The 23835-nt window shown below is 39.6% G+C and overlaps 2 protein-coding genes across 10 annotated transcripts; both read left to right on the top strand.

The window, feature by feature from the left end:
- Window positions 1-314: 314 nt before the first annotated feature.
- Window positions 315-7255, top strand: LOC113314165. Of its 8 annotated transcripts, none has more exons than XM_026562944.1 (18): window positions 315-740; window positions 833-1172; window positions 1261-1436; window positions 2096-2195; window positions 2281-2356; window positions 2589-2870; window positions 2961-3015; window positions 3120-3206; window positions 3448-3530; window positions 3793-3953; window positions 4039-4277; window positions 4378-4406; window positions 4545-4576; window positions 5080-5361; window positions 5453-6057; window positions 6145-6219; window positions 6321-6536; window positions 6671-7255. In XM_026562944.1, exons 14-18 carry the CDS (start codon window positions 5085-5087, stop codon window positions 6932-6934), a joined length of 1437 nt encoding a protein of 478 aa, XP_026418729.1. In that variant the 5' UTR covers window positions 315-740; window positions 833-1172; window positions 1261-1436; window positions 2096-2195; window positions 2281-2356; window positions 2589-2870; window positions 2961-3015; window positions 3120-3206; window positions 3448-3530; window positions 3793-3953; window positions 4039-4277; window positions 4378-4406; window positions 4545-4576; window positions 5080-5084; the 3' UTR covers window positions 6935-7255. The 8 variants fall into 8 exon arrangements, with proteins under 8 accessions (XP_026418729.1, XP_026418751.1, XP_026418737.1 ...); XM_026562966.1 differs by having other exon boundaries at window positions 2089-2195; window positions 2281-2325; XM_026562952.1 differs by having other exon boundaries at window positions 2089-2195; window positions 3804-3953.
- A 589-nt stretch (window positions 7256-7844) lies between these two features.
- Window positions 7845-13016, top strand: LOC113314148. 2 transcript variants are annotated; one of them, XM_026562924.1, is made up of 6 exons: window positions 7845-8057; window positions 8586-10292; window positions 10391-11025; window positions 11145-11413; window positions 11528-12209; window positions 12494-13016. In XM_026562924.1, the coding sequence occupies exons 2-4, from the start codon at window positions 8586-8588 to the stop codon at window positions 11182-11184; spliced, it is 2382 nt and encodes a 793-aa protein (XP_026418709.1). In that variant the 5' UTR covers window positions 7845-8057; the 3' UTR covers window positions 11185-11413; window positions 11528-12209; window positions 12494-13016. The 2 variants fall into 2 exon arrangements, with proteins under 2 accessions (XP_026418709.1, XP_026418701.1); XM_026562916.1 differs by having other exon boundaries at window positions 10391-11413.
- The last annotated feature ends 10819 nt before the right edge of the window (window positions 13017-23835 follow it).

Genomic DNA, 23835 nt, shown 5'->3' with positions numbered 1-23835 from the left:
AACTATTTAAGTATGCGTACCGGTTTGGAAACCTTAAGACTATGACCGGTTCCGGAGTCCACAGAACTATTTTGGTTTGCGTACACTAGTGGAAAATGGATTTTTAACCACTTCCTTGGCTTTAAAGAAACAACTTCCTTGGGCTGGTAATACTTATATGAGCTGTGAGACATAGTAATTTTTCAGATAAAAATTAAACAAGTTTCAGTCGCAGTCGTTATATTGGTTGGTATTTTTGTAATAAAGCTGGGCTCGCTTATCGAGTATAAGAACCACTGTGAGAGCAACTACTTTTTATAGCCCCGGTTCTAGACGACAATACCCATACATAGCTTTTCATTTTTATGTTTCTTAACTCCTTCACAGAGCACGAGATCCCCTTCTTCCTAAGATAATATCCCCTTCTTGTTCATCCACAGATATGTCCTCAAATCATAAACTCCCTTCTTGTTCATCGACAACTCGATCTTAACAAGTTTTTTACAAGATTTATTATTATTTTCTTCCATTAATCAAATTCAACAAAAACTCCAAGAACCCTAGATTCAAAATCCAATTTGTTTCTTAATAATTAGAAATCAAAGTTAGAAATTGAAGACGAACCTCACTCTCACATCAAAGATCGAAACTCACTGTCTCAAATTCGTAACCCCTATCTCAAAATCAAAACGCATGTACCAATAGAAATCTAAAGAAAAATTTGTAACCGTAGATTAGTTTTCTTCTCCTGAAATCATCAGGTATTATCAATCATGTCCTTGTTTGCTAAATATGATAGACTTTTAATATCATTAATGACTTAATTTCTCTTCATCTTCTCTCGATTTTGCAGAAAGGTGTTTCCTTATATATTTTTTGCCTGCAAAATCAAGTCTTTAAGTAGGTTGAAGATCTCTTCTCCTAGTGAAAGAAATAAAACCCTTAAATTTGAAATTGAATCTTCTCTTATTGCTATTATTATTGTGATATCCTGAGGTTTAAATGTGAATTATTGCTGAGATAAGGAGATTTTCGCTTGTGTTAACTTAAATGAAATGTTCAATACTTATTGGACCATATAATGTGCATCTCGAGTTATCACGGACAGAGAAACTGGGAGGTCAAGGGGCTTTGGATTTGTCAGCTACATCTATGAAGAAAATGCTAGTTAAGCTCTTACTATGGACGATCAGGTATAAATGTGAATGAAATCATCTGCAATGATTCAATTAGTTGTGGTTCATCTCTAATGATGCTTAAAGGACATTGTTGTTTGTTCAGGATCTAGGTGGAAGACAAATCCGTGTAATCTATGCTAATGAGAGACCTCCCCGGAACTTTTGTGGCGGTGGCTATAACAATGGTGGAGGTGGCTATGGGAACAATGGTTGCGGTGGTTATGGAGGTGGCGGAAGAAATGACGATTTCTGAACCTGTGTTCCTTTTGGATCTGCATGGTTGGTATTCTTGTTTAACAGTAATTTGAGTGAAAAGTAGACTTAAAATACATCAGTCACATTCTTAAATTCTACAATCTCTCTTTTGTAGTGGGTTAGGTGTCGTTTAGACTATTTGTTGATTGCATTTCATGTTATTTAATAATAGTCGACATACGTGTGTGATTCTTATTTGACTCTCCCCAGTTAGTTATACACTTACATTTTGGCTGGTCATTGACAATAGAAATCTTTGAATTTTATCTTGTACGTGGGACTGTAACTCCTGCTTGGTTGGAAGACCATATATAAGACCACGATGTGTTGACCAATGTAAGGCATGATGACACCTTTATGAACACAGAAACAAAATCACAACTTAGCATGTAATCTCTGAACTTCGTAAAGGTTGTCCAATAAATACATAACACCTTTATGTCTATATGGACATAAATTGTGCATTGTGCACTCGTAAATTGATAGTTTACTGAACCATCTATGATTTACATGTATGGTATAGCTAAATATCTTTTTTACGTGGATGGGTTAACCACTACCGTGTTTCATAGATAAATTTATTTGTATCCAAGGCGTCAGATCGCATTTGTTGATATTCCGCAACTCCCTGTTGTGTGTACTCAGTGCTGCAATAATTAGCATACAAATGATTCAGTTTACAGGCTAATGCGGTGCGTATATCCTCAAACGATTGATGTGGAGAGAATCCTCAAACGATTGGATAAGTTGCAGCATATAAGTGCAAATCTACCAAAGGAAAAGGTATAATTGAAGTTATGTCAGCTTTCCTCGCTCTTTTTTGTTACATGATCAAGTGTTTATATTGCCATCTTTTCATTTCCTCCAGGTGCTTTCCAGGATTCGTAATTATCTACAACTTGTTGGGAGAAAGGTAGACGAGATTGTTCAGCAGCACGAATTTAGTAAGGCTTTTTTGATGATCTAGGAAATTCTGTTTCGTATGCTTGTTCCATCTTTCACTTTTGATTTTTTAAGTGTGACTTGTTACTTGCTTGATGGGAAACTGGAAAGCAGCTGGAATTTGTAGAGTTTATTTTTTAAGTCTCTCTGTTCAGATTATTGCACCCGAGCTAGCTAAGGAATGCCATTAGGAATTACTTGAAATAAATGTTCCTTTTCTTTCTTCTTGTGCAGGGATGATAAAAAGACTATGGAACTATGATTTCACCTTTTCAAACCTATCTGGGGCTTCAGCAAATATTTTCTAAACTTAAAGAGGAGCAGCAGTCTGAGGCAGGTCCATCCTACCTAAATGGATCTGCACCAGATCACTACCCAAACGATAGAGATAATAGTTCCATGCAGTATCGTTCGTATGGCCAGAATATTCCAAACCCAAAAGGGTTCTAAAAGCATCCGCCTCAGCGCGCTTCATAATCATTTCATCGAGACCAGGAAAGTGCGAAGTCAGAAGAGGTGCTCATATGCAGTTTCGCTTACATATGTTTTAGTTTTATGAGGATATGATGGTCAGGGATTTAATTTCATTTACGTGATGATGTGCAGGAGACACAAGAAGTTGAAGGGGAAGAACAAATGGATGCAACTTACAGCGTAACCGGTAAAGGGCTTGTACTAATTCGTTTTATTTATTTTGCTGGATTCGAATATCACACCATGTCTGCCTTAAGTCATTTAACCATGTCTTTTCTTTTCTTTGTGAAGATGGTGAACCCTTGAGCTTAGTGCTACTAGTCACTGGCCTATCCCTGATTATGCATTGGCAGCAAATAATTGTTTGAAAGGAGTGGGGTAAGTTCTCTCGTAGGGATGTAATTTGTTGCTAGAACAAAGTAGTGTCTGATTGATTTGTTTCCATTATAACTATATCATTATATATCATCGTGCCAACTATAGATATAGCTAATCTTGATTTGAGATGTATCGCATGAGTTATTTGCATTTTCAGTCAAGTTTGAGCAGCGGTGTACTAATGTTTGTTTTTTTTTGAAATTAACACGGTGACATTCTTTGATTGGTGGAGCTATAACAGACAGAACAATGGATTTGGTGCAGCTGAAAACGCTACATTCCTGTAGTTTTGATTATAAAACTTAGCAGTCCAAAAAAAAATAGGTATTAGCTTACGTACTTAACTCATTCTCGACTTGTTTATGATGTTTACAAGAATAGATATTATCTTACCTACTTCACTCATCTCTGAATATATATCTTGCTGCTTGCAAGCTCCTAAGTACACTAGTGGATAATTAGTTTTTTACCACTTTCTGGGCATTTCAAAAACAACTGTTATTGGGCTGAAGTACTTACCCATGCTGTCATTCACAGTTGTTTAATAAAAATAAATAAAAAGAAATTAAACTAGTTTCAATATCAGTTGTTTTATAGAGGCGAATTTTTGGTGGGCTCTGGTAGCTTTTGTCTGAGTTGTAAAACGACTGTGAGGAAAAGAAGATTCTATGATGCATGTTTTTGGCGGGATTTTTCGCGCCAGAAGCAATGGTTAGATGATGAGCCTAAATGGATCAATGGTGACAGGTGAGAATCCTCGTTTCTATCGGCTCTATATATCTCTTCTCTCTCACCTTTATCTTTTACGTTTCTGTCACTTGTTCTTACACAGGAAAGAAAACTCAGAGACAAAAAGAAAAATCAAAGACAGAAAAATGATTTCAGATTGAGAAAAACCCTGACTAACAAGTGATTCAAAACCCTATTTCTCTTCTATATCCGTAAACCCCTGTTCTCAAAACCCTATTTTTGTTCTGTGTCTATAAACCCATTTTCTCAAACCCTAGTTCTCTTCGTATCTTCAAAATACCTTTTCTTCATAACCCTATTTTAGATTTCAATTCTCATCAGGTAAAGTTATGGTTTTAGAAAGTCAATTTTTTTGTTTTGTTTTCAATTTCTTTGATTTTAGGGTTTGAATCTAATTTTTGTGTTTTTTTTTTGAATGTAGAAGTCCTTCAGGTGCAGATTAATCTTCAGGTATAACAACTCCTTCACTTTGATTCTATTTGATTTGAATTTGGTAGAGGTTAATTTCGTGATAGATTGTCCAGTTCTTGTCTTCAATTTCTCTGTTACGGTTTTAATTGAAGTTCCTTTGTTTTTAATATTGTGTAGAAGAGGTGCAGTAATTTCTCAAAGATCTTCAGGTATAACATCTCGATCAAATATTTGTTTTAATTTTTCTATGGCTTCAGAATCTTGAATAGCTTTTCATACTTTACTTTGATTCGTGTTTAGTGTGTTATCATGATGTTCTTATAGTTGAATTAGGATCTTTTTCATGTTCTTACAGTTGGCTTTTGATTTTGTGACGAAACCTCATGTTCTACTTTGAGGTAGTTGTGTTCAAGTTATGAAATTGTGTTTGTATAGCATGGATTGATTTATATTGATGTTCTTCTTCATTCTATCATGATTTGTTACGATTTAGTTGCATAGATAGAAAGATTATTTGCAGATGTGTAAGAAGTGATTGTTTGTAGTTTAGTTTTGTACTTAATATTCTTTTGATAAGTTTCTTTGAACCATTGTTGCATTGTTTAAATGTATATGGTTAGATATCAATCTCTTACATGTAGGTTTTGTGTCATGATATGTGTACCACTGCTGCAGTTTTTGTATTGTTGCTTATTATGGGTTTTCTGATCAGATAATATGGCTAGGGGACCTAGAAGTAGCAGCATATCTCATCGGTCTGGAACTCCTACCACAAATAAACCTACCTGGACTCCTTTGGTTTATACACGAAGGTCTCCATCTACTAATGGTTCAGACAGTCATGGAAGAAGTTCGAATTCAAGTGGAGGGTCCGGGTCTCATCCATCGTCTCAGGGTGAACATTCTCCTAGTGGAGGTTCAGAGCCGTGGCATGAGGCTCTATGTCAGACGAATAGTGATAGTGAACCTGAAATTAGTGAAGAAAACATGATTGGTAATGTAGCTGTTTTATCTTACTTCCCTAAATATGTTACTTATTTCAAGTTTTCTTAGAAATTTTAATGATTTTGTATTGTTCTGTATAGGTGATGATCAGCGTCTGCCAATTGATTTTAATGACATAGGCCAATCTATAGGACCTACCAAAAAGATGTATGCCACCAAGATGGGGAAAATAACCAGAAATCTCGTCCCACCATCTATTAAAAGTTGGAAGCAAGTTCCTCTGCCATTGAAGGAAGAAATCTGGAGGAGTCTCTCCAATGCATACATGGTTCCTGAATATGTCAAGGCCAAAGCTTTGAAAATGGCAAATATGTTATGGAAGAATGCCAAGACTAAACTAAGGGCGATGTGTGATGACTGTTCCAGTGTTGTTGAAATGAGAAAAAGGATACCCAAAAATTTGAAAAAAGAGGACTGGGATGCCTTCGTTGATATTGTGAGTAAAGGCGAAGATAAAGAGGTTAGGGAAAGAATGAAGAGAGCAAGGTCAAAGCTAAAAGCTGCACACAGTACCGGTAGGCGTGGTATTGCACAACGCCGACATGAAATGGAACAAGCAAGTCCTACTGGTAAGGTATTAAGGGTTGACCTGTACCTGGCTACACATGTGTACCAAGAAATGTCTGAAGAGGACCGTCTACACTTCGATCCCCTATCTTATGAAGTAACATCAAGAGATTATGTTGTAAGTTCTATGTTCAATGAATAAATTAGATTCACTAGTTCCACTATTTGTTATCGTCTTATGCATAATGTTGGATATATTGTGCAGCAAAAGGTGACGGAGTTGAATGAAACAGATGAGTTTAGAGGTGAGACTGATCTAGATAAGGATGCAGTTGCGAAGGTGGATTGAGCTGATTATATATTGCTGTTTTAGAGATGAATTTATATTGCTGTATCGTATAATAAAATTGTTACTAACTAATTTTATATATCTGATGATAGGTACTTGGCCGTGATGGAAGGGGTGTTGTTCGAGGCTTTGGAGGTGGGGTCTCAAAGACTGAGTTACGTGCATCTGCAGTTAGTAGAGAGCTGTTGCGTAAGGAGAAATTGAAGACTGCTGTTATAGAAAATCGTGTCCGTAATCTTGAGGAGACTGTTGAGGAGCTAAGAGCCTTAAGTGTCATCCCTGGCACCAACAATGCTAATAATACTCAGGTCATATATTCTTAGCACCTTTAGTTAGCACTAGAAAACAATGAATGAACATCGGTCTGAATTCAACTAAAATGATTAACTTAGAACAATTAGTTTGGATTGTTTCTTATTATTGGATGTTTTTCTGTTTATAGACAATGAATGTGGATGGTCAAAGAGTCCAGTATGTTGTATTAAGGAATATGCGCAAGGGTGCAGTTGCATTCAGACGTATTGATAGGAGTGCTGATGAAAATGATGATTTTTATTTTCCCGTCCTCATTGATGAAGTAGTGATACGCAGTGAGCCGCTCTGCGTTGGAGAAGGAACTCTTTCTAGTGTGAAACATGGTGCCAAGATTTTGTGGCCCAAGCACTCTGTTGGACCTTGGCCAGTAGTACTTGATGCATATTTTTGAAGTTGAAGGTTTCTGGTAGTTTAAGTGAATATTTTGGAGCCTTTTGGGGTATACAAAGGGATGCTGTGAAGTATATGGGGAACATGTAACTATCTTGAAGAAATATATGGATATGGTGTAAGTATTTTGGGACAGTTGATACGGTGCGAGTATTTTGGGATCTAACTTGTGGTTTTGAGTCTCTTCTCTTCTTTTGTAAAGAAGAAATTCAAAACTCAATCTTAATTATCGGATAATTTACAAGTTTAATGGTTTATTATGTAGCTTCAGCAGGTTTTATAGCCCTGCTATCATCTAATGAAATATTCTGATGGTCACTTATAACTTGTTCAATGTCAGGAACTTCTGTAAATGTGCTTGTACTTTAAATTGCAGTTTTCAGATTATAAGTTACTGAAAATCCAGCAGTTGCAGTTTGTATTTAAGTTTGACTTGTATATTACAAATGCATTCATATATCAATTTCAGTTCCTGCTGTTTATAAATTACTGAAATCCAGTAGTCGCAGTTTGTATCTTAGTTTGGCTTTATAGATTACAGATCCCATTATTTGTAGTATGTCCAGTGATCTCAAAATTTGAGTATCATATGGACTAATTGTAGTTGGACGTTATAAATTTAGATAGAAAATTCTCAAACTTAAAGTGATTGTAGTTGTTCACTGTAACTATGAGCTTTAGTTTCTTCTTAATGTGAAACTACAATCAGTCTTAAGGTGTTGGCCAATTTCAGTTACGATTAGGTACTAGCGAATTTCAGTTGCAATCAATTTGACAATTTCCCCAACATGATCCGATATCATCCCACATGGAAAGGAGATTCAGCCCAGTCAGGTGATGCTGAGTCATCTGACTCAAGTTAGACTATCATAGTCATAGTCAGGTTTTGAAACAAATATGTAAAGAAAAACTAGACCTTATCTCGTCTTTCTCTCTCATTCTCATCTGAGAAACATTTTCTTCTCATTCTATCTTAGATTTTGAAGATAATCAATGACACCTACTTGAGAGAAATTTATTAGGGTTGCGTATTTACTAGTCAGGTTCTGATTTCAGAGGATTTATGAAGGCTAAACAACTCAGAGCACAATATCAGATCTCAAATCTCCTGCTCTTACATTAGAGTATGTACTTGAGTTCAAGATTATTAGGGCATCTACTTAGTTCAACTTTATAATTAGTTATAGCTTAATTGATTTCTATTTCAGTTGGAAACCCTTGTTAAATTCTGAGTTAATTAGGTATTTGAACTGATTTTATGTTTCTTAAATTTGGGGGTTCTGTCAAATTAAAATTGTTCTTTTACTTCTCTTCTCTTTGCCAGTTCATGGCTAGGATAATATGAGCGGAATTCTTAGGATGATTTAGATCCTGCTTCTATGTATCCTGTTTTTGGGTTAAAACTACTCCACTAGGTGAAAATAGATTTCTAATTCTTAATTGATTTCAGTTGGAAACCCTAGCTAAATTCTGAGTTAATTAGGCTTTTGAACTGATTTTATATGTTTCTTAAATATGGGGGTTCTTTCAAATTAAATAATCTGACTAGAATTTGTATTTGTATATGTCACTGGGTTCTGCTTTATGTCCTTTTCTTACTATCTTGATCAATTACAGTAATAGAACTGATTGCTTTTGTCATTTATTTGTAGATGTCAGGACGTCGTATAAATCCTCCTTGTAAAGAATGGTTCACTGCACGTAAGGGTTCACCGAGGTTTATTGAAGGTGTTAAATCTTTCATTCAATTTACAGCTGACAGTCTTGGGGAAGATATAAATCAATTTCATTGTACTTGCATGAAATGTCAGAATTATAATAGTCGTCCAAAAACTCTTGATGAAATACATGGGGATATTCTTGATCATGGGTTCGATGTGACATACCGAACGTGGATCCATCATGGTGAGAAACCTCGTGAGAATAATTCCACTGTTAGAGCTTCCGCGTTACCCACTAATAATGTTGTGAGTGAAGCTTCTTTTCCGAGAATGGTTGACTTGTTCTTAGACACACTAGGTCGCACTGAGCTTGGTAACCATGAAAATGGTGCTATTGATGAAGATAGTTCAAATGCTAATGTTGAAGATGATTCTGGTGCTAATGTAGAAGGTGGTGCTGGTGCTAGTGTTGAAGATGGTGTCGATGCCGATTTCAGAAAGAGGATGTTGGATGCATTACAACCCCTCTATCCAGATTGTGGTGGTGAACATACAAAACTGTCGACAGTGATTGAGCTTCTTAGTTTGAAAGCAAGGTATCAGTGTTCCAATGTTTTTTTTACAGAATTATTAAAATTTATGAAAACTATTTTACCGGAAGGGAACACGTTACCATCTACATGTGCTAAAGCTAAGGGTATGCTCAAGCCATTTAACTTGCCGGTCGAGATTATCCATGCTTGCTTTAATGATTGCATACTTTATCGAAAGGAGAATGCTGATTATGAAGAGTGTCCTAAATGTCATGCAAGTAGATGGAAAGTACCTCCTGAAGGAAGTGATCCAAATGCTAGAAAAGTGCCAGTGAAGAAACTAAGGTTTTTCCCAATTACTGAAAGGTTACAGCGTTGGTATGGTACTCCATGGATTGCTGAGCAGATGTACTATCACTCTAATGTTGAAGAAAGTATTACACACATGCGACATCCTGTGGATTCTTCTTCTTGGAAGTCAATTGATAGGAAGTGGCCTGAGTTTGCTTCTGAGAAACGTAATGTGCGTCTAGGATTAGCCACTGATGGTTTTAATCCTTTTGGAATGATGACTACACACAGTACTTGGCCCGTCATGGTTTTTCCTTTTAACCTTCCCCCATCAGTATGCACGTCAAACGATTTTACACTGTTATCACTACTTATTCCTGGTCCAAGTGGTCCCAATGGAAACATTGATGTTTATTTGCAGCCCTTAATTGATGAGTTAATTGAGTTATGGTTAAAAGGAAAGCTAACGTATGATGCGCACACAAAGACTTCCTTTACAATGAAAGCAATTTTAATGTGGTGTATACATGACTATCCGGCTTATGCGTATATGTCTGGTCTGCGAACATCTGGAAAATTTGGTTGTCCGGCATGTGGTGAAGATACTGAGGCTCTGAGGCTGAAATGGGGTAATAAGTTTGCATACATGGGTCATAGAAGATTTTTAAGAGATCGGTCTCACCCTTACAGACGTGAAACCGACAAGTTCAATGGATTTAAGGAAGATAGGGGTGCACCAATTCGTTTGAGTGGCGTTGAATTGTTTGATAGGACAGCAACAGCAAACAAGGAATTCGGGAAGATGGTAAAGCGGTCACTAGTTGATTCTCCGTATTCGAAGAGATCAATTCTATACAATCTGCCATATTGGAAGGTAAGTGAATATGTGGTTATTTTCCGGCATTTTCTAACTTTAATCATTATGTTCTTGTTATTTATAAGTTTTGCTAACTTAGTTAATCTTAACTTTAGTTTCTGCAACTTCTTCATAATGTGGATGTGATGCATGTAGAAAAGAACTTTGCAGAGAAAATGTTTGGGACTTTCATGAACCACAAGGATAAGTCTAAGGATGGGGATCCAGCACGCAAGGATTTGGAACTGCTGAACTTAAAACCTGACTTGTGGTTGACGGAAACAAATGGTAAAGTAGAACGCCCCCCAGCTCCTTATTGCTTGCCTAAGAATGAAAGAGAACTAGTCTGTAAAACTTTTAGCAAACTGAAAGTTCCTATTGGTTATAGTGGAAACTGGAAAAAGAAAGTGGATATGAAAGAGTTACAATTTAAGTGTTTGAAGTCCCACGACTACCACATGCTTATGCAGGGTTTGATGCCAATTTTTCTAATGTATTGTTTCAAAGATCATAAGCTTTTGCGTGAGGCAATACATCAATTGTCATTGTTTTTCAAAGTTCTTTGTTCTAAGGTTATTGATCGTGAAGCGCTTCGTCTAATGCACGAACGTATTGTGGAGTCTTTATGTGTGTTTGAGATGTACTTCCCACCGGCTTTTTTTGTTACGATGACTCATCTTGTCGTACATTTGGCCGAAGAGGCACTAACATTGGGACCAGTTCAATTTAGGTGGATGTACCCTTTCGAGAGGTATACTTCTTTAATTGTTGATACTTTCAGTTTCTTTATTACTTTATGAACTTATATATACCTTACATATATATAATTGTGTTACTAATTGCATGCGCATGATGATGAGGACCTACAAGGTTTATGGACGGAACAAAAACTATATTGAAGGGTCAATAACTACACAATATGAGGTCGATGAAGGAGCGCGCCATTGGATGGAGTTCATTCCTGAGGGTAAGAAAAAGTATTATAAGTGTCATAGAAAGATAGCATTGCACGGTGAGGTTTACGAAGGTCCAGAACCGCCTAATTCACAAGGAAAATCATACCAATTAACTTCCTTACAACATCAACAAGTTCGTCTTTTGGTATTGATACATTCAGAAGAAAATACTGAATGACAAGAGTAAGTAGAATCCTTAACTTTGTCTCTGAACAATTTCTTTACACCATTTTGACCATATAATTTGAATAGTGTGAAGTAACCCTGTCATGTATAATTGTCTTTATTGTTTCACAGGAAATACAAGGCATACAGTAATACTTTTAACCGAAGATCAAGGAGAAAGCGTCAGGATTACATTCCCTGGTTAAGAGATCAACTTCTAGGCACTCCCATGACAGATTTTCATAGGATCGTACTTGGCCCTTCCTTCAAGACAGTTTCCTATAGAGCGTATTCGGTGAATGGTTATCTGTTTTATACAGCAGAGGCAGAGCAATATATGACTACACAAAACAGTGGAGTGACCATGGATGCCTTCACCAGCTTCAGAGTAAGCGCCAAAGATACCAACTTGGTGGGCGATGATACTTCTTACTTTGGCATTGTGAAAAAGATACTTGAACTCGATTATGAAGATTTCACAGAAGTTGTTTTTCTTTGTGATTGGGTCCGGGTCGAAGACAAAAAAACTGGATCATATGTGGATGCAGAGACAAACTCGAGGTTCGTGAACTTCGAAAAGTTTAAGAGAAGCTCTAAAGAAGTTGACGAACCCTGCATCCATGCTTCTCAAGCTGCCCAAGTCTTTTATTGTGCTGATGAGACTAGAAAGCATTGGCATCTTGTATTAGAATCTCCCAAGAGATCCGGCCTAAAGGTGAATGCTTATGAAGATCCGTATGTGTTTACTGCATCCATGAATCAACCTTATTTCTTCAACATCTTTAGATGACGACGAGTATTGGATGGAGATTAGGTAATATCTCTCGACTGAATGCTTGAATGCTTGCAGCACTTATACTTGTTTATATGATTTCAACCTGCTACCTTGATTAAAGTTATTTTTTGAGTCTATGTATACTTGTTACAACAAAGAAAAGAAAGATGTCCATGTAGTTTCTTACTTTCTGGTCCTTTAACTGGTAATTAACATTTTCATTCATTTATTTCATTATTTGTAAAAGCTTTACATCTTCTATTACTTTGGTCAGTGACCTTCAGATCTGCTGCTGTATAACTTAGTTGCACTTGTTTTTGCAGAGTGAAGGTGGTGCAGCTGTCTGGGTTCCTGCACCAGGGAGAGAGATTTATGGAATACAGGCTGGTTCTTTCTACAACCTGCCTCAGGGACAACACACAGCATTTTCTCCATGTCAAACTGGGCATCCAGCCTTTGCTGGGATATATCATCCAACACGGAAAATGGGAGGAGCACCTGTTCACCCTCTGCTTCAGCAGTCTCAAACCATGGATGGAGCTGTTGAAATGGTAGGACCTCCTGCAGGTGTTTATCAGCAGCAGCCTCAATGCACATAGGTGAATTGGACCAATACTTACTGAAATAGAAAGAAGTTTCGTTATATTTTTTGGAGTTCAGAATGCTCAAGTATAATTATAACTTAGAATGGTGTGAATTCAGTACCCATGTAAAACTTTTCGTTGTTTTTGACCTAACTATCAACTCGATTAATATAAATCGAGTTACTGTTGTAAACATATTTTGAATTTGGATTGAATGGTGAATGTTTCAAATGAGCATCTATTAAAGTTCAGTTTAGTGAATTTCAAATTTTATGCCAGTCAGAAATGTGAATCAGATTTTATAAATTGTAATAAATTTCAAATTTCAGGCCAGTCAGATGAAAGCCTAGTCAGACTGGGATTCATACGAATCAGAATTTTAAAAAGTATTCAGCCCATATAAACTACTTCTGGAAACAGGCGATTAACTTTTATATTTTCTAATTTAAAACTTTAGAAACCACTGTTAATGCCAGTGTTATAAATTGACTGTCAGCAAAAGTAGTATTTTTAAAGATATCAACTTCTGTGAGACACAGTCATTTTGGAAAAAACCACTAATATATTACAACTGATGATCACAGTCGTTTTTGATGATATTACCTCTTGTATTGCCAGTGGTTTAACTTCCATTTTACACTAGTGGTAACAGAGTCAGACGCTTGCAGACATTTTACATGTTAATTTTAACATCAATTTCTCCCAGCTTTAAATTGTTAGCCAACCTAACTGCATCCTGATATGTAGCCTAATGTCAGGTTGATGGTTAATTTCAGTGATCACTCGAAAATTATAATGCAAAGCATGTTATATGGAATGAACCAGAAAGGGATAAGAGGAGTTGTAGCCATTGTTGAAGAATAACTACAACTACATCAGTCAAAGCTTGGTGCAAGACAAGCTATATAGAGACATGGTGGTTAGCTGCAGAGTGGAAATTCACACCATTATCCAATTTCACAAGTCTTTTGGGTACCTATCTATCTTTTGTTTTAATACTCTCATATTACTTGGTATAGTTGGCACAGTCTTGCGGGTTAAATGCTAAACTGTGTATGAGTCTATGAGATAGATTGTTGAAGTTTTTGGTTGTTAGGTTTGTCAAAGAGACTCAGGTTTAACACTGTTCTTGGTATTGAAATTTTCACATTTTAAACTTGGGTGATTTGAAGTGGTTGAATTTGTACATTGAATCTATCTTTCAATATAAATTTTTATTTGGTTTCTTTTTTAATTTAGTTTTGCTGTTACTTCTGATTCCTTCTTAGATTCAGCTGAATCAGCTGAATCAAATCCTTTTTTTATTAAATATAATCGAAATAAACTACTGTGTTCATCAGTACTACAGTGATAACTTCCGGGAGAAGTAGTTTTTTTTAAAAGAATTCCACGTTTGTGAGACACAGTCATTTTGGAAAAAACCACTTCTAAATTATAGCTCATGAAGACAGTCGTTTTTGGTGATATTACCTCCTGTCCTGGCAGTGGTTTAACTTCCATTTTCCACTAGTGGTACCGATTTGGTTACTAAAACCGAGTTCAGAAACACATAACTATTTTGGTTTGCGTACCGATTTGTAAACTAACCATGTTCCGTAACCAAAGTTCCTAAATGGTTCTCATACGAGTATGCATACCGATCCGGTTCACGAGTTGAACAGATTTTCATATGATATACATAAAAAAATTCCCACCACGAATTTGCAAGTAAGTATATAGATACTCCGCTACGTGTACGAATACATGTAACACGGTGTTGATGGTGGATTTTAGTTTAGGGATAAAATTTTAAAACCAAATTTATGCGTTGACATCCTGCAAAGGATAAAGCCACTGATAAGTGATGAATACTTCTTCGCTTTACTAGTTCACCTAGAATGGAGCATGTGACAACAATCCCAGTATTATGTGAATTAAATACACAAAGTTCATCCAGGTTGGAGCATGTAGCAACAATCCCATATACCCTGTGAATTTATAACATTATTAATTAATGCGCGATTAGCCTTGTATTTCCCGTGTTGTTCCCGCAGAACTCTCATTATTGGTACGGCATGACGACTGGGTGTTGCTCTTAGCAGAGTAACACGAATCTCCAAGTGTCAATAATGAGGCATGCACGAAATACCCGTACAGGCTACATCTCTCGGTGTGTTATACTAAACCGATTGAGCATACATCTCTTGGTGTGTTATACTAGCCCGACTTAGAATATTCGAATCTGGACTGTCCATATCAGTCTCAGAAACAATCACGACCACGCAAATTGGCCGCATGATTTAACCAGCCTAGACGATCCTCAGCAAGAGCAGGCTATCACCACAATGACCACTAGTGGGCCCGTTTATGCCCTGGTCGGTCGAACACATGCCATACTCCTAAAAGCCACCAAATACCAGCCTGGAAAAGGGTGGTCGAATTGGTATGGAGCAGCTTGGAAGAAGCTCATACGAGCAAGACCGCCAACGGCAGTCTCAAAACCAGCCACGACCGTCCAATTTCGCCGACATGATTGGACGACGTGGATTATCCCATGACCGGTAAGACAAGCTTATCCTGCACACCGGCGGGCCCCCTCTCTACCTGCCTGGTCAACCATCTCCTGACCTAGCCATAGAGCAACGTGTGTTTGCCCAAAGTACGCCCAGCGTGATACTCAAAGGTCGCGAGAAATTCCACTAAGGTCTTAAATCGATCACGACCATCCAACTTCACCGGGATGTTTGGATGGCTTAGATCAGGCCTATAGTCGTCGAACAGGTATCACCATGTTCACCACCGGCCCAACGTGGGCCCCACATGATCGGCCTCCCCAAAGGAGAAGCATTGCATGCAAAACCGATTGGTTGAAGTTGCACGGGTGTGAACTGTGTAGAACCCTAATTAGGTTTGTGACATGTTACATGTGTAGCAAACTGATCACAAGCGTCCATCTTCGCAAGCTTGGACGGAGGGTGTAGATGTAGATTTAAAAGGGCCAGCATGATCACCGTGGGCCCGTCTACATGCATGACCGATTGGCCAAGACCGGCCATTGCTGGATGCCTCGATTCGTGCGCCCAAAGAAACCATGACACGCGGATTCACATTCCTTTGCGGCATGGGATTTCTGGTCCAAACCGATTTCTACCACTCAACTTTATAGGACAAATTGAGTGGCTTAGATCACATCTTCATGAGACAGTGAGGTACAAATGTGTACACCGGCAATCCGTCTACACGCATGCCCGGTCGGTCCTGCCAAAAACGTCTCCCATGCTTGGATTCGACCAAGTTGAAGAATGATGTTTGCGCACCTCTTCAAAACCCTAAAATTTCATCAAAGTTTGCAGATGAGCGTTATATATCATCTCGTCCGTCTAACTCTACCAGCTTGGTTAGGTAGCCCAGGCTAGGAGTTAAATGGCCAATAAAGTGTCGTGGTGATCACCATCCGTCATTCTACCACATCATGTGATCGGTCAAGGGAGGGCTTGCCTACGCAGCCTCCAAACGATCACTTGAAGGTAGTTATGCATGCAGCTGTTTTAAGACGCTTAATCCGTGTCTTACTCCGATAAGCTTTAAAACAGCGATGCTTCATGCATATTGAATATATTCGATGCATTACATGCATAGAATACACACGATATTTCGTAAATATCGATTTCCCAAATAACTTAGTTATTTAACCTAGCAATGTATGCTACTTTCTGTGGGTCCCACGATCCACACAATCGAGACATCAAGCATGTCACAAACTGGGGGATACATACTGGGGTATTGGTCTGGAAGTTTACAGCGTGCAGCGTGTAACGCGCCATCACAAGAACGTGTCAGGAAGACATGGACGGTTAGTGATGATGGGAGAAGTGGGCAAAGACTGATCGTGTGACACTAACATGACTCGACTACTCCATCACTCCACTTCCTCCACTTCCCACGAGAGATGAGGGTTGTGCTTTATGAATTGTATAAATAGGTTCTCCTCCCTATTTCCACAACAGATAAGACAGAAACCAAGTGTTGATACAACGTATTCAAACACACAGAGCTTTGCTTACATTATTGCAAGCCAGTTCGGTATTCTGATACAAGTCATAAACAACCAACACCTTCACGATCTCAATACCTTCTTCTCTTCCCTCCCTAAGATCAACCCCATCTCCTTCACTTTGTGACCGAAGCAAGTCTGGAACATCCATTTCTTGGTTTAGGCCAGAATTGTACAGATTGATCTCTTGAATCAGTGCATTTATTTAGGGTTTAGATTCATTTCTCATCCACACACCCCAAATTACCAAAACCAGCAGAAATAGTTTTCACCCATAAACAATTGGCGACCATAGTGGGAGAATCTCTCGGTTGTGAAGTCAATTTCTTCAATACCAATTCAATTTTACTGATTTCGAAAATGGCGGATCTTAGGTCTGGATCAGCAACCAATCCTGACGGGACTAGCGCTGACAACACTCTCGGTGTTGATATCCCAGGTGTCACCGTGAAGCCTTTTAATACGATCAATGTATCTCGTGGAGTTACGTCCTCTATAAAAAGCACCAGCGGAGCAGGATGAGATATTCCTTTGGGAGTGACACCTCCTATCACCAGAGCCGGAGCAGCCGCGAACCCTGGCATCTCTTCAAGTGTAACGCCTCTAGCTGTCACCAGAGCAACTGCCACTCCTCCATCGGGACGAGGAGCTGGAGAAGCCAGAGGAGGAAAACTCCCTATTACCATGGTGAATTTGATGGAGAGACAAGAAGTTATCGCTAGGGCCCAAACGGACATGGATACAACTCAGAAAGAGGTACTCACTTTTCTTGAGACATTAACTGATCGATTTCCACAAGAGCCGCGACAGCCCCTGGAACCAACAAGGAACGCATTCAACGCACCCGGAGAAGGTACTTCAGCGGCGCGGTCCTACATGGACCTGATCAAAGAAGCGATAAACGGCATACTCGGTCTCCTCATCAAGATGACATCAGATATGAGCGGTCCTGTCATGGAGACTCCTACAATGGGGACTGATCCTCACAACGATCCTCCTCAAGTCAATAGTTTCACTATGAACCATAGGCCGGTGGATCAGGAAGCGGCTTCAGTGGAAAGTTTATGCGAACTTTTACACCTCTCGAAGAATCAGCGGGCGGAGACGTTTGCTGCAATCAACCATAGGAAGGTCACAATCGTGCCATACATGTTACTGCACGCATCAAGAATTCAGAGTTCAAGAGGGCCCTTATCGACACAGGATCATCTTCGAATGTGATTAATCTCAAGACTCTCAGGACAGCCAAGGTTCGCCCGGGAAAGATCGTACGGAAGCCTACTACAATGAAAGACTTCGAGGAAAACCAAACCAACACATACGGGTATGTCAACCTGAATTTATCTGTAGGGCCCGTCCAGTCAAAGGTGAAATTCGAAGTCATAAAAAGAGAGCCAGACTACCACATGACATTGGTGAGATCGTGGCTTCATGACAGTAGGATTGTCCCTTCGACATACCACCAGTTCCTGAAGACTATGATGAATAAAGAAGTTCGTCTGTATCCCTGCATCGTTGTCTCCCTATGCACCGATATGTGGAGTGGAATTGTTTGAACCAAGAGAAGCTCTGCAGGAAGGATCAGACAAAGTTCATTGCATCCCACTCCCCACGTGGGGGTCAATTCAGGAGGAGGACGGACTCGCATCATTGAGGGCTAAGCCCCACGATGCATCTTTGCTGACAACGCGTTCTTCTTCATCCGGTGAAGCCGCAACCAACGCTCACGCTAAGAGGGAACGAACTTTTGTGGAAAGCCTTGACCAGAAAAGGAAAACCGTATACTGACGCCGCTGTTAGCAATGAGCAGGAGAAACTGTTACCCAGTCTCCCCGCCCAACGGAATGCTACAACAATGACGATCCACAGGAAGAGGTGTTGGATTCTCCACCACAGCTCAAGACGACACCAACTCCACAACTGATGATCTCGAAATCGTTAACATCGGGAATGAGGAATCTCCTAGGCCTATCTCCTTCAGCTCAACCTTGTGTACGGATGAAGCACGAATCTTTTACAACTTCTCAAAGAATACCAGGACATATTCGCTTGGACATATGAAGAAATTCCAGGTCCAGATGAAAAATTGGTCACCCGCCATCTACATGTCATACCTGGAGCCAAGCTGATCAAGCAATCTTCGAGGAAATTCAGGCACGAGTCGGAAGAGCAAATCAAGACTGAAATTCAGAAGTTGCTTGTTGCTGGCTTCATTAAGCTCATCCATCATCCGACCTGGTTGGCTAATGTGGTCCCGGTGAAAAGAAAAACGGATAGATCAGGTGTTGCGTGGATTTCAGAGACTTGAACAAATGCTTCCCCAAAGACGATTCTCCTCTACCTAACATTGCATGTTAGTAGACTCCATCAGCGGACACGACATGTTCTTCTTCATGGATGGATATAGCGGGTACAATTAGATAAGGATGTACGAGCATGACGCAAGTAAGATAACTTTTCAAACTCCTCTCGGAAATTTTTATTATATTGTAATGCCATTTGGTTTAAAGAATGCCGGTGCAACGTATCAACGCTCTATGACGGCAATCTTCCACTGGAGTTGATACCTCAAGGGAGCAGCCTCAAGAAGATAACGATGCTCGCGCGTCATGTCCAGAAAGATCCGGGCGAATCACTCTATCAGACGATGGTGCATGTCTATCGTGCTATGTTGGAGAATCTGCGCTTTTGGTCATCTCTGGACTTCGTGAAGCTGTTGAACGCTCATCTACAATAACATCTGCCCTGCTAGAAAGAACCAGGTTTGCCAGTAATTAAGAGCCTCATGATGTTCGTTACTCAACATACATCTCGCCAACATGCAATACAACCTTCAGCCTTCCGTAAGCAGTTTCGCTGAAGCAGTAAGAGGAAAGCCACCGAGATACAACATCATGCGCGTCCAAAATCGCCAACTTCAACTCTAATACTACATGCACGACTGCCACAATGATGAAACAACGTCCAAGATATTTCATATCTGGATCGACGGTAACTACACCAGTGAGAGACGCTTTCAGAATTTGTCTCCCGTGGAAGAAGTAGTTGTGTTGCCAAAGGAGATTGCACCTGGGACTTAAGAGGTACATACAGATCCTCCATGTCAAGAGCTTCACCATATCAACGACCACTACGTATAAAAGACCCATCGGGCATATAAGATGGAGCCACGTAGACCACACTTGGGGATTGAGGCTCAGCATGAAATTCCTTCGCCGTCAGTCAAGAACTTTTTCAACACAAGAGAGATGGTCAATCAAGAAACACGTAATTCGCAAGGGGAAACCAAACTGAAGAAGAGGCCGCTTCAACGCTCTCCAGGACCTGCTCTCTCCAGAAGCTGCTTCAACGCTCTCCGAGACCTGCTCGCTACAGAAGCTGCTTCAACGCTCTTTGCAGGACCCACATTCACATTTGAGCACACAAGGTTCATTTTTGATCAAAGCAAGCACGCGGTGGGTCCCACGTTCGAGCGAAGCAGGCAGCAAGGCCGTTGTTTGGTCAAGACAGCAAGGCCGGTTGGTCAAGATAACATGGTCGGTGTTTGGTAGAAGTAGCAAGGATGACACTCGAGCAAGCACATCAACCGTACGGGCAAAGAAGGCACAAGACATGCCCGACGTTTGAAACATATACACGGTGGACCGTGTTTGATCGAAGCATGCACAGCTTCCCATGTTCGAAGCAATCATGCTCGCATCGGCTCCCACGTTCGACCGAAGCAGGCACGCAGTGGACCCACGTTTAACCGAAGCAGGCACAACAAGCCCACGTTCGATCAAGCAGGCGCATGATGAGTCCTATGGTTGAGCGAATGAGGCGGGTCCACATGCCTATCAAACAGGTGCAACAGGGTGACGTTTGGTCGAAGCATATACATGGTGGGATCCACATTCGTCCAGGGTTACATGCACGATTTTCTATGGGAAGAGGAGCATACAAGTTCTATTCCCTTATTGGCTCAAATACCTGAAAGAGAAAACCGGTCCCACCAAGGTCGTCTTCACACTTGGCGTACTCACATGGAAGATTGCCAACACGGCCGACCAGAGTCCCTCCAGGTAAACTTCCTTTGTCTTTTCTTTTTACATTGTATACGTCACCATCTCACGCCTACCCCACAATAATGTAACCATTATGCGCTAGGCAGGGGACTTAATGTTGATGGTGGATTTTAGTTTAGGACTAAAATTGTAAAACCAAATTTATGTGCTGACATCATGCAAAGGATAAAGCCACTGATAAGTGATGAATACTTCTTCGCTTTACTACTTCACCTAAAATGGAGCATGTGACAAAAATCCCAGTATTCTGTGAATTAAATACACAAAATTCATCCAGGTTGGAGCATGTAGCAACAATCCCATATACCCTGTGAATTTATAGCATTATTAATTAGTGGTGGCTCTCTAAAAGAGTCACAAACTAATACCGCAAGTGCACGGTGTCGAGGTGTAGAACAATGCAAATACGGGTCGATCCACAGGGACAAGGTGTGTGTAGTCGAAGCTTAAGGTTTCACTAAAACTGAGTTGTAAAAAAGAGTCTTGGTTGTGTTAAAACACACTTGAGATGATGGCAGTGACTGTACTGAAAAACAGTAGAATTTAAAGCAAGTAAACAGGAACATGCTAAGGCTTCAAATCCACCATTTTACCTATGCTAAGGCAATCTCAGTTCAATACTGCTCTTGTCCCTTTTATAGTTATCAGTGAGCTTCTTGGCTCAACAGACTAACTAGATGGCGGTGGAGGTTCTATGCCTGTTGCTCATTAAAGGGTTGGGTTAGAAAGGAGGCTAAAGACACTAAGATAATTCTAAACCTTGTGGTAGTTGGGGCTCTCACACTGCAACTACCCGCAGAGAAGCCACTTAGGTGTTTTAACAACCTAAAGGATGTTCTAATCACAACTAAAGTGCTTTGATTAAGACTATCCTAAACATTTCAGCACAACAAGCACAATATCTAGCTTGGATTAAATTAGCAGAAGCATCATGATTTCATCTCCCCCTTAGCAATTAAACTAGAACATGACGAATTTGATGAAACAACTGAAGATTAAAATGAACTGATATTGAAAACAAAATTAACAGTTGAGGTCCTGGCTATTCCAGGCCTCTTGGTGGTGCTCTGGCTAGTCCAGGCATAGCCCATTACAACACCCAAAGACCCCTATTTATACATACAATGGAAATCCCAAAAAATCCCCAATTAACAGCAAAATTAGGGTTTGTAAAAAAATACAATTAAACCCAAAATTGGTTCACCTAACCTACTGATAACAACCCAATCAACCAACCCATGCTTCAATTAGACGTACAATCATGTTCCCCCAATTATCCCCAAATTATGAAATTAGGGTTTATAAGAAATAGAAATTAGGTTTACCTAATAACTGCAAACTCTTGATAGCTCTCACCCATGCTTCCTTACGGTCTTCTGATGCTTCCCACGCCTCCAATTGATCTATATCATCAACTAATTTCACCAACTCACTCCTAGGGTTCAGAGGTGAGAGAATAGGCGAAATTAGTTGTTTGAGAGAGATTAGAACGTGATATAGGTGATGGGTCGAGTGTGTATGATGATTTGAGAAGAGATGGTGGTGGTTGTGGTGGTTGAGAAGGAGTTGGTGGCGGAGCAGGTGGTGGTCGTGGAGTTGCAGAGGAGAAGAAAGGGGGAGAAGAAGGAGAAGCCGATAGTTTTAGGGTTAGGGTGTGTTTGGGTTAGGGTATAGGTATTGGGTACTCGGGTGTTGAGCGGGTGTAGCAAATGTTGATGCGCAACAAGGATGAGACGTTGGATGCGAAGATGATGGATCGATCTAACGGCGAGACGGAGGCAGATCTTGAGAGACCGTTGGATTCTAGATGCAACAATTCTGACGTTCCAGATGAGAGTTAGGTGCTATGATGTTTGACAGGAGCTTCAGAATTTGATGCACTGTGATGAAGCGACCGTTGGATGCATCTGTGGATCCAATCTGACGGCTACGAGCTTAGGAAGGCTTTGGGATTGGGCTTGGACTTAGGTTAGAGTTTGGGCTTAGACAATTCTGAGCCCGCTTCTTCTTTAAGAACAAATTCTTCCTTCCAAGCCCACTTCTAGTTGGTCCGGCTCTTGCAAACATCATTCTTCGCTGCCTTTCTGCGGGAGTCTTTGTCGTTTCTTTGCTCTTTTCACTCCGTGAGTTAACCAGGCTTTATTTAGTACCTAAAAATGCAAAATTAATTAAGAAAAGTATTTATTCTTGAAAACAATGAAAATACAGAATATGGGTTAAAATGGAGAATTAGAACACAAAAGATGAGTTAATTGGCAAGAAAAATATATAGAAATATGCACTTTTTAGCACTCATCAAATACCCCCAAACCTGAATTTTACTTGTCCTCAAGTAAAACAAAACTAAGGAAATCCTACCTATACCACTGTCGCTGGTTTCTCGAATGCATTTAGCGTATGCACTAAGCCTTTTAAACCACTAAGTGTCCCTAGTGGACGAGTGAAGTCTCGTGAAGGTTTGCTTAGAACGTACCTACAAAGTTCTAGGACAAAATATAAGCTCGTATTCCATCAAATGTGACATGTGCAAGACAGTTTAAGCTCACAGCAAAATGGAGATGTCAATCTAGCTATCTAAGGCACAATCCTAGCACTGATAACAAATAAAGACATGTGATAAGAGTGTAAAGTGTATCTATACATGTTTCTAGAATGACCTGAAGTTATGACTACTAACCACCAAGAGATAGTTTTTAGGCTAAGAACCGAATTCTAAGCCAAGCTAGCTGTCCGGCTTTACGAGAATTGTGAATGTTCACCCAATGAGTTGGTGATATTTCAGTTTACCCGCGTTATACATCGATGGCTGCACCCTCCTTGCTTATTACAAGACTATTTACAACAAAAAGATGACTCCTTACATGACTCTTATTTACATTGATTACTCTCTTTTATTTTTGGAACAAGAGAGAACTATTGTGTTTAACATGACAAAACATGGAATAAATGTTTGATATTTTTTTTTTTTCTGATTTTTTTTTTTG

This window comes from Papaver somniferum, chromosome 1 (genome assembly GCF_003573695.1).
Source record: "Papaver somniferum cultivar HN1 chromosome 1, ASM357369v1, whole genome shotgun sequence".
Lineage (NCBI taxonomy): Eukaryota > Viridiplantae > Streptophyta > Magnoliopsida > Ranunculales > Papaveraceae > Papaver > Papaver somniferum.
This window is presented reverse-complemented; position numbering and strand designations above follow the sequence as displayed.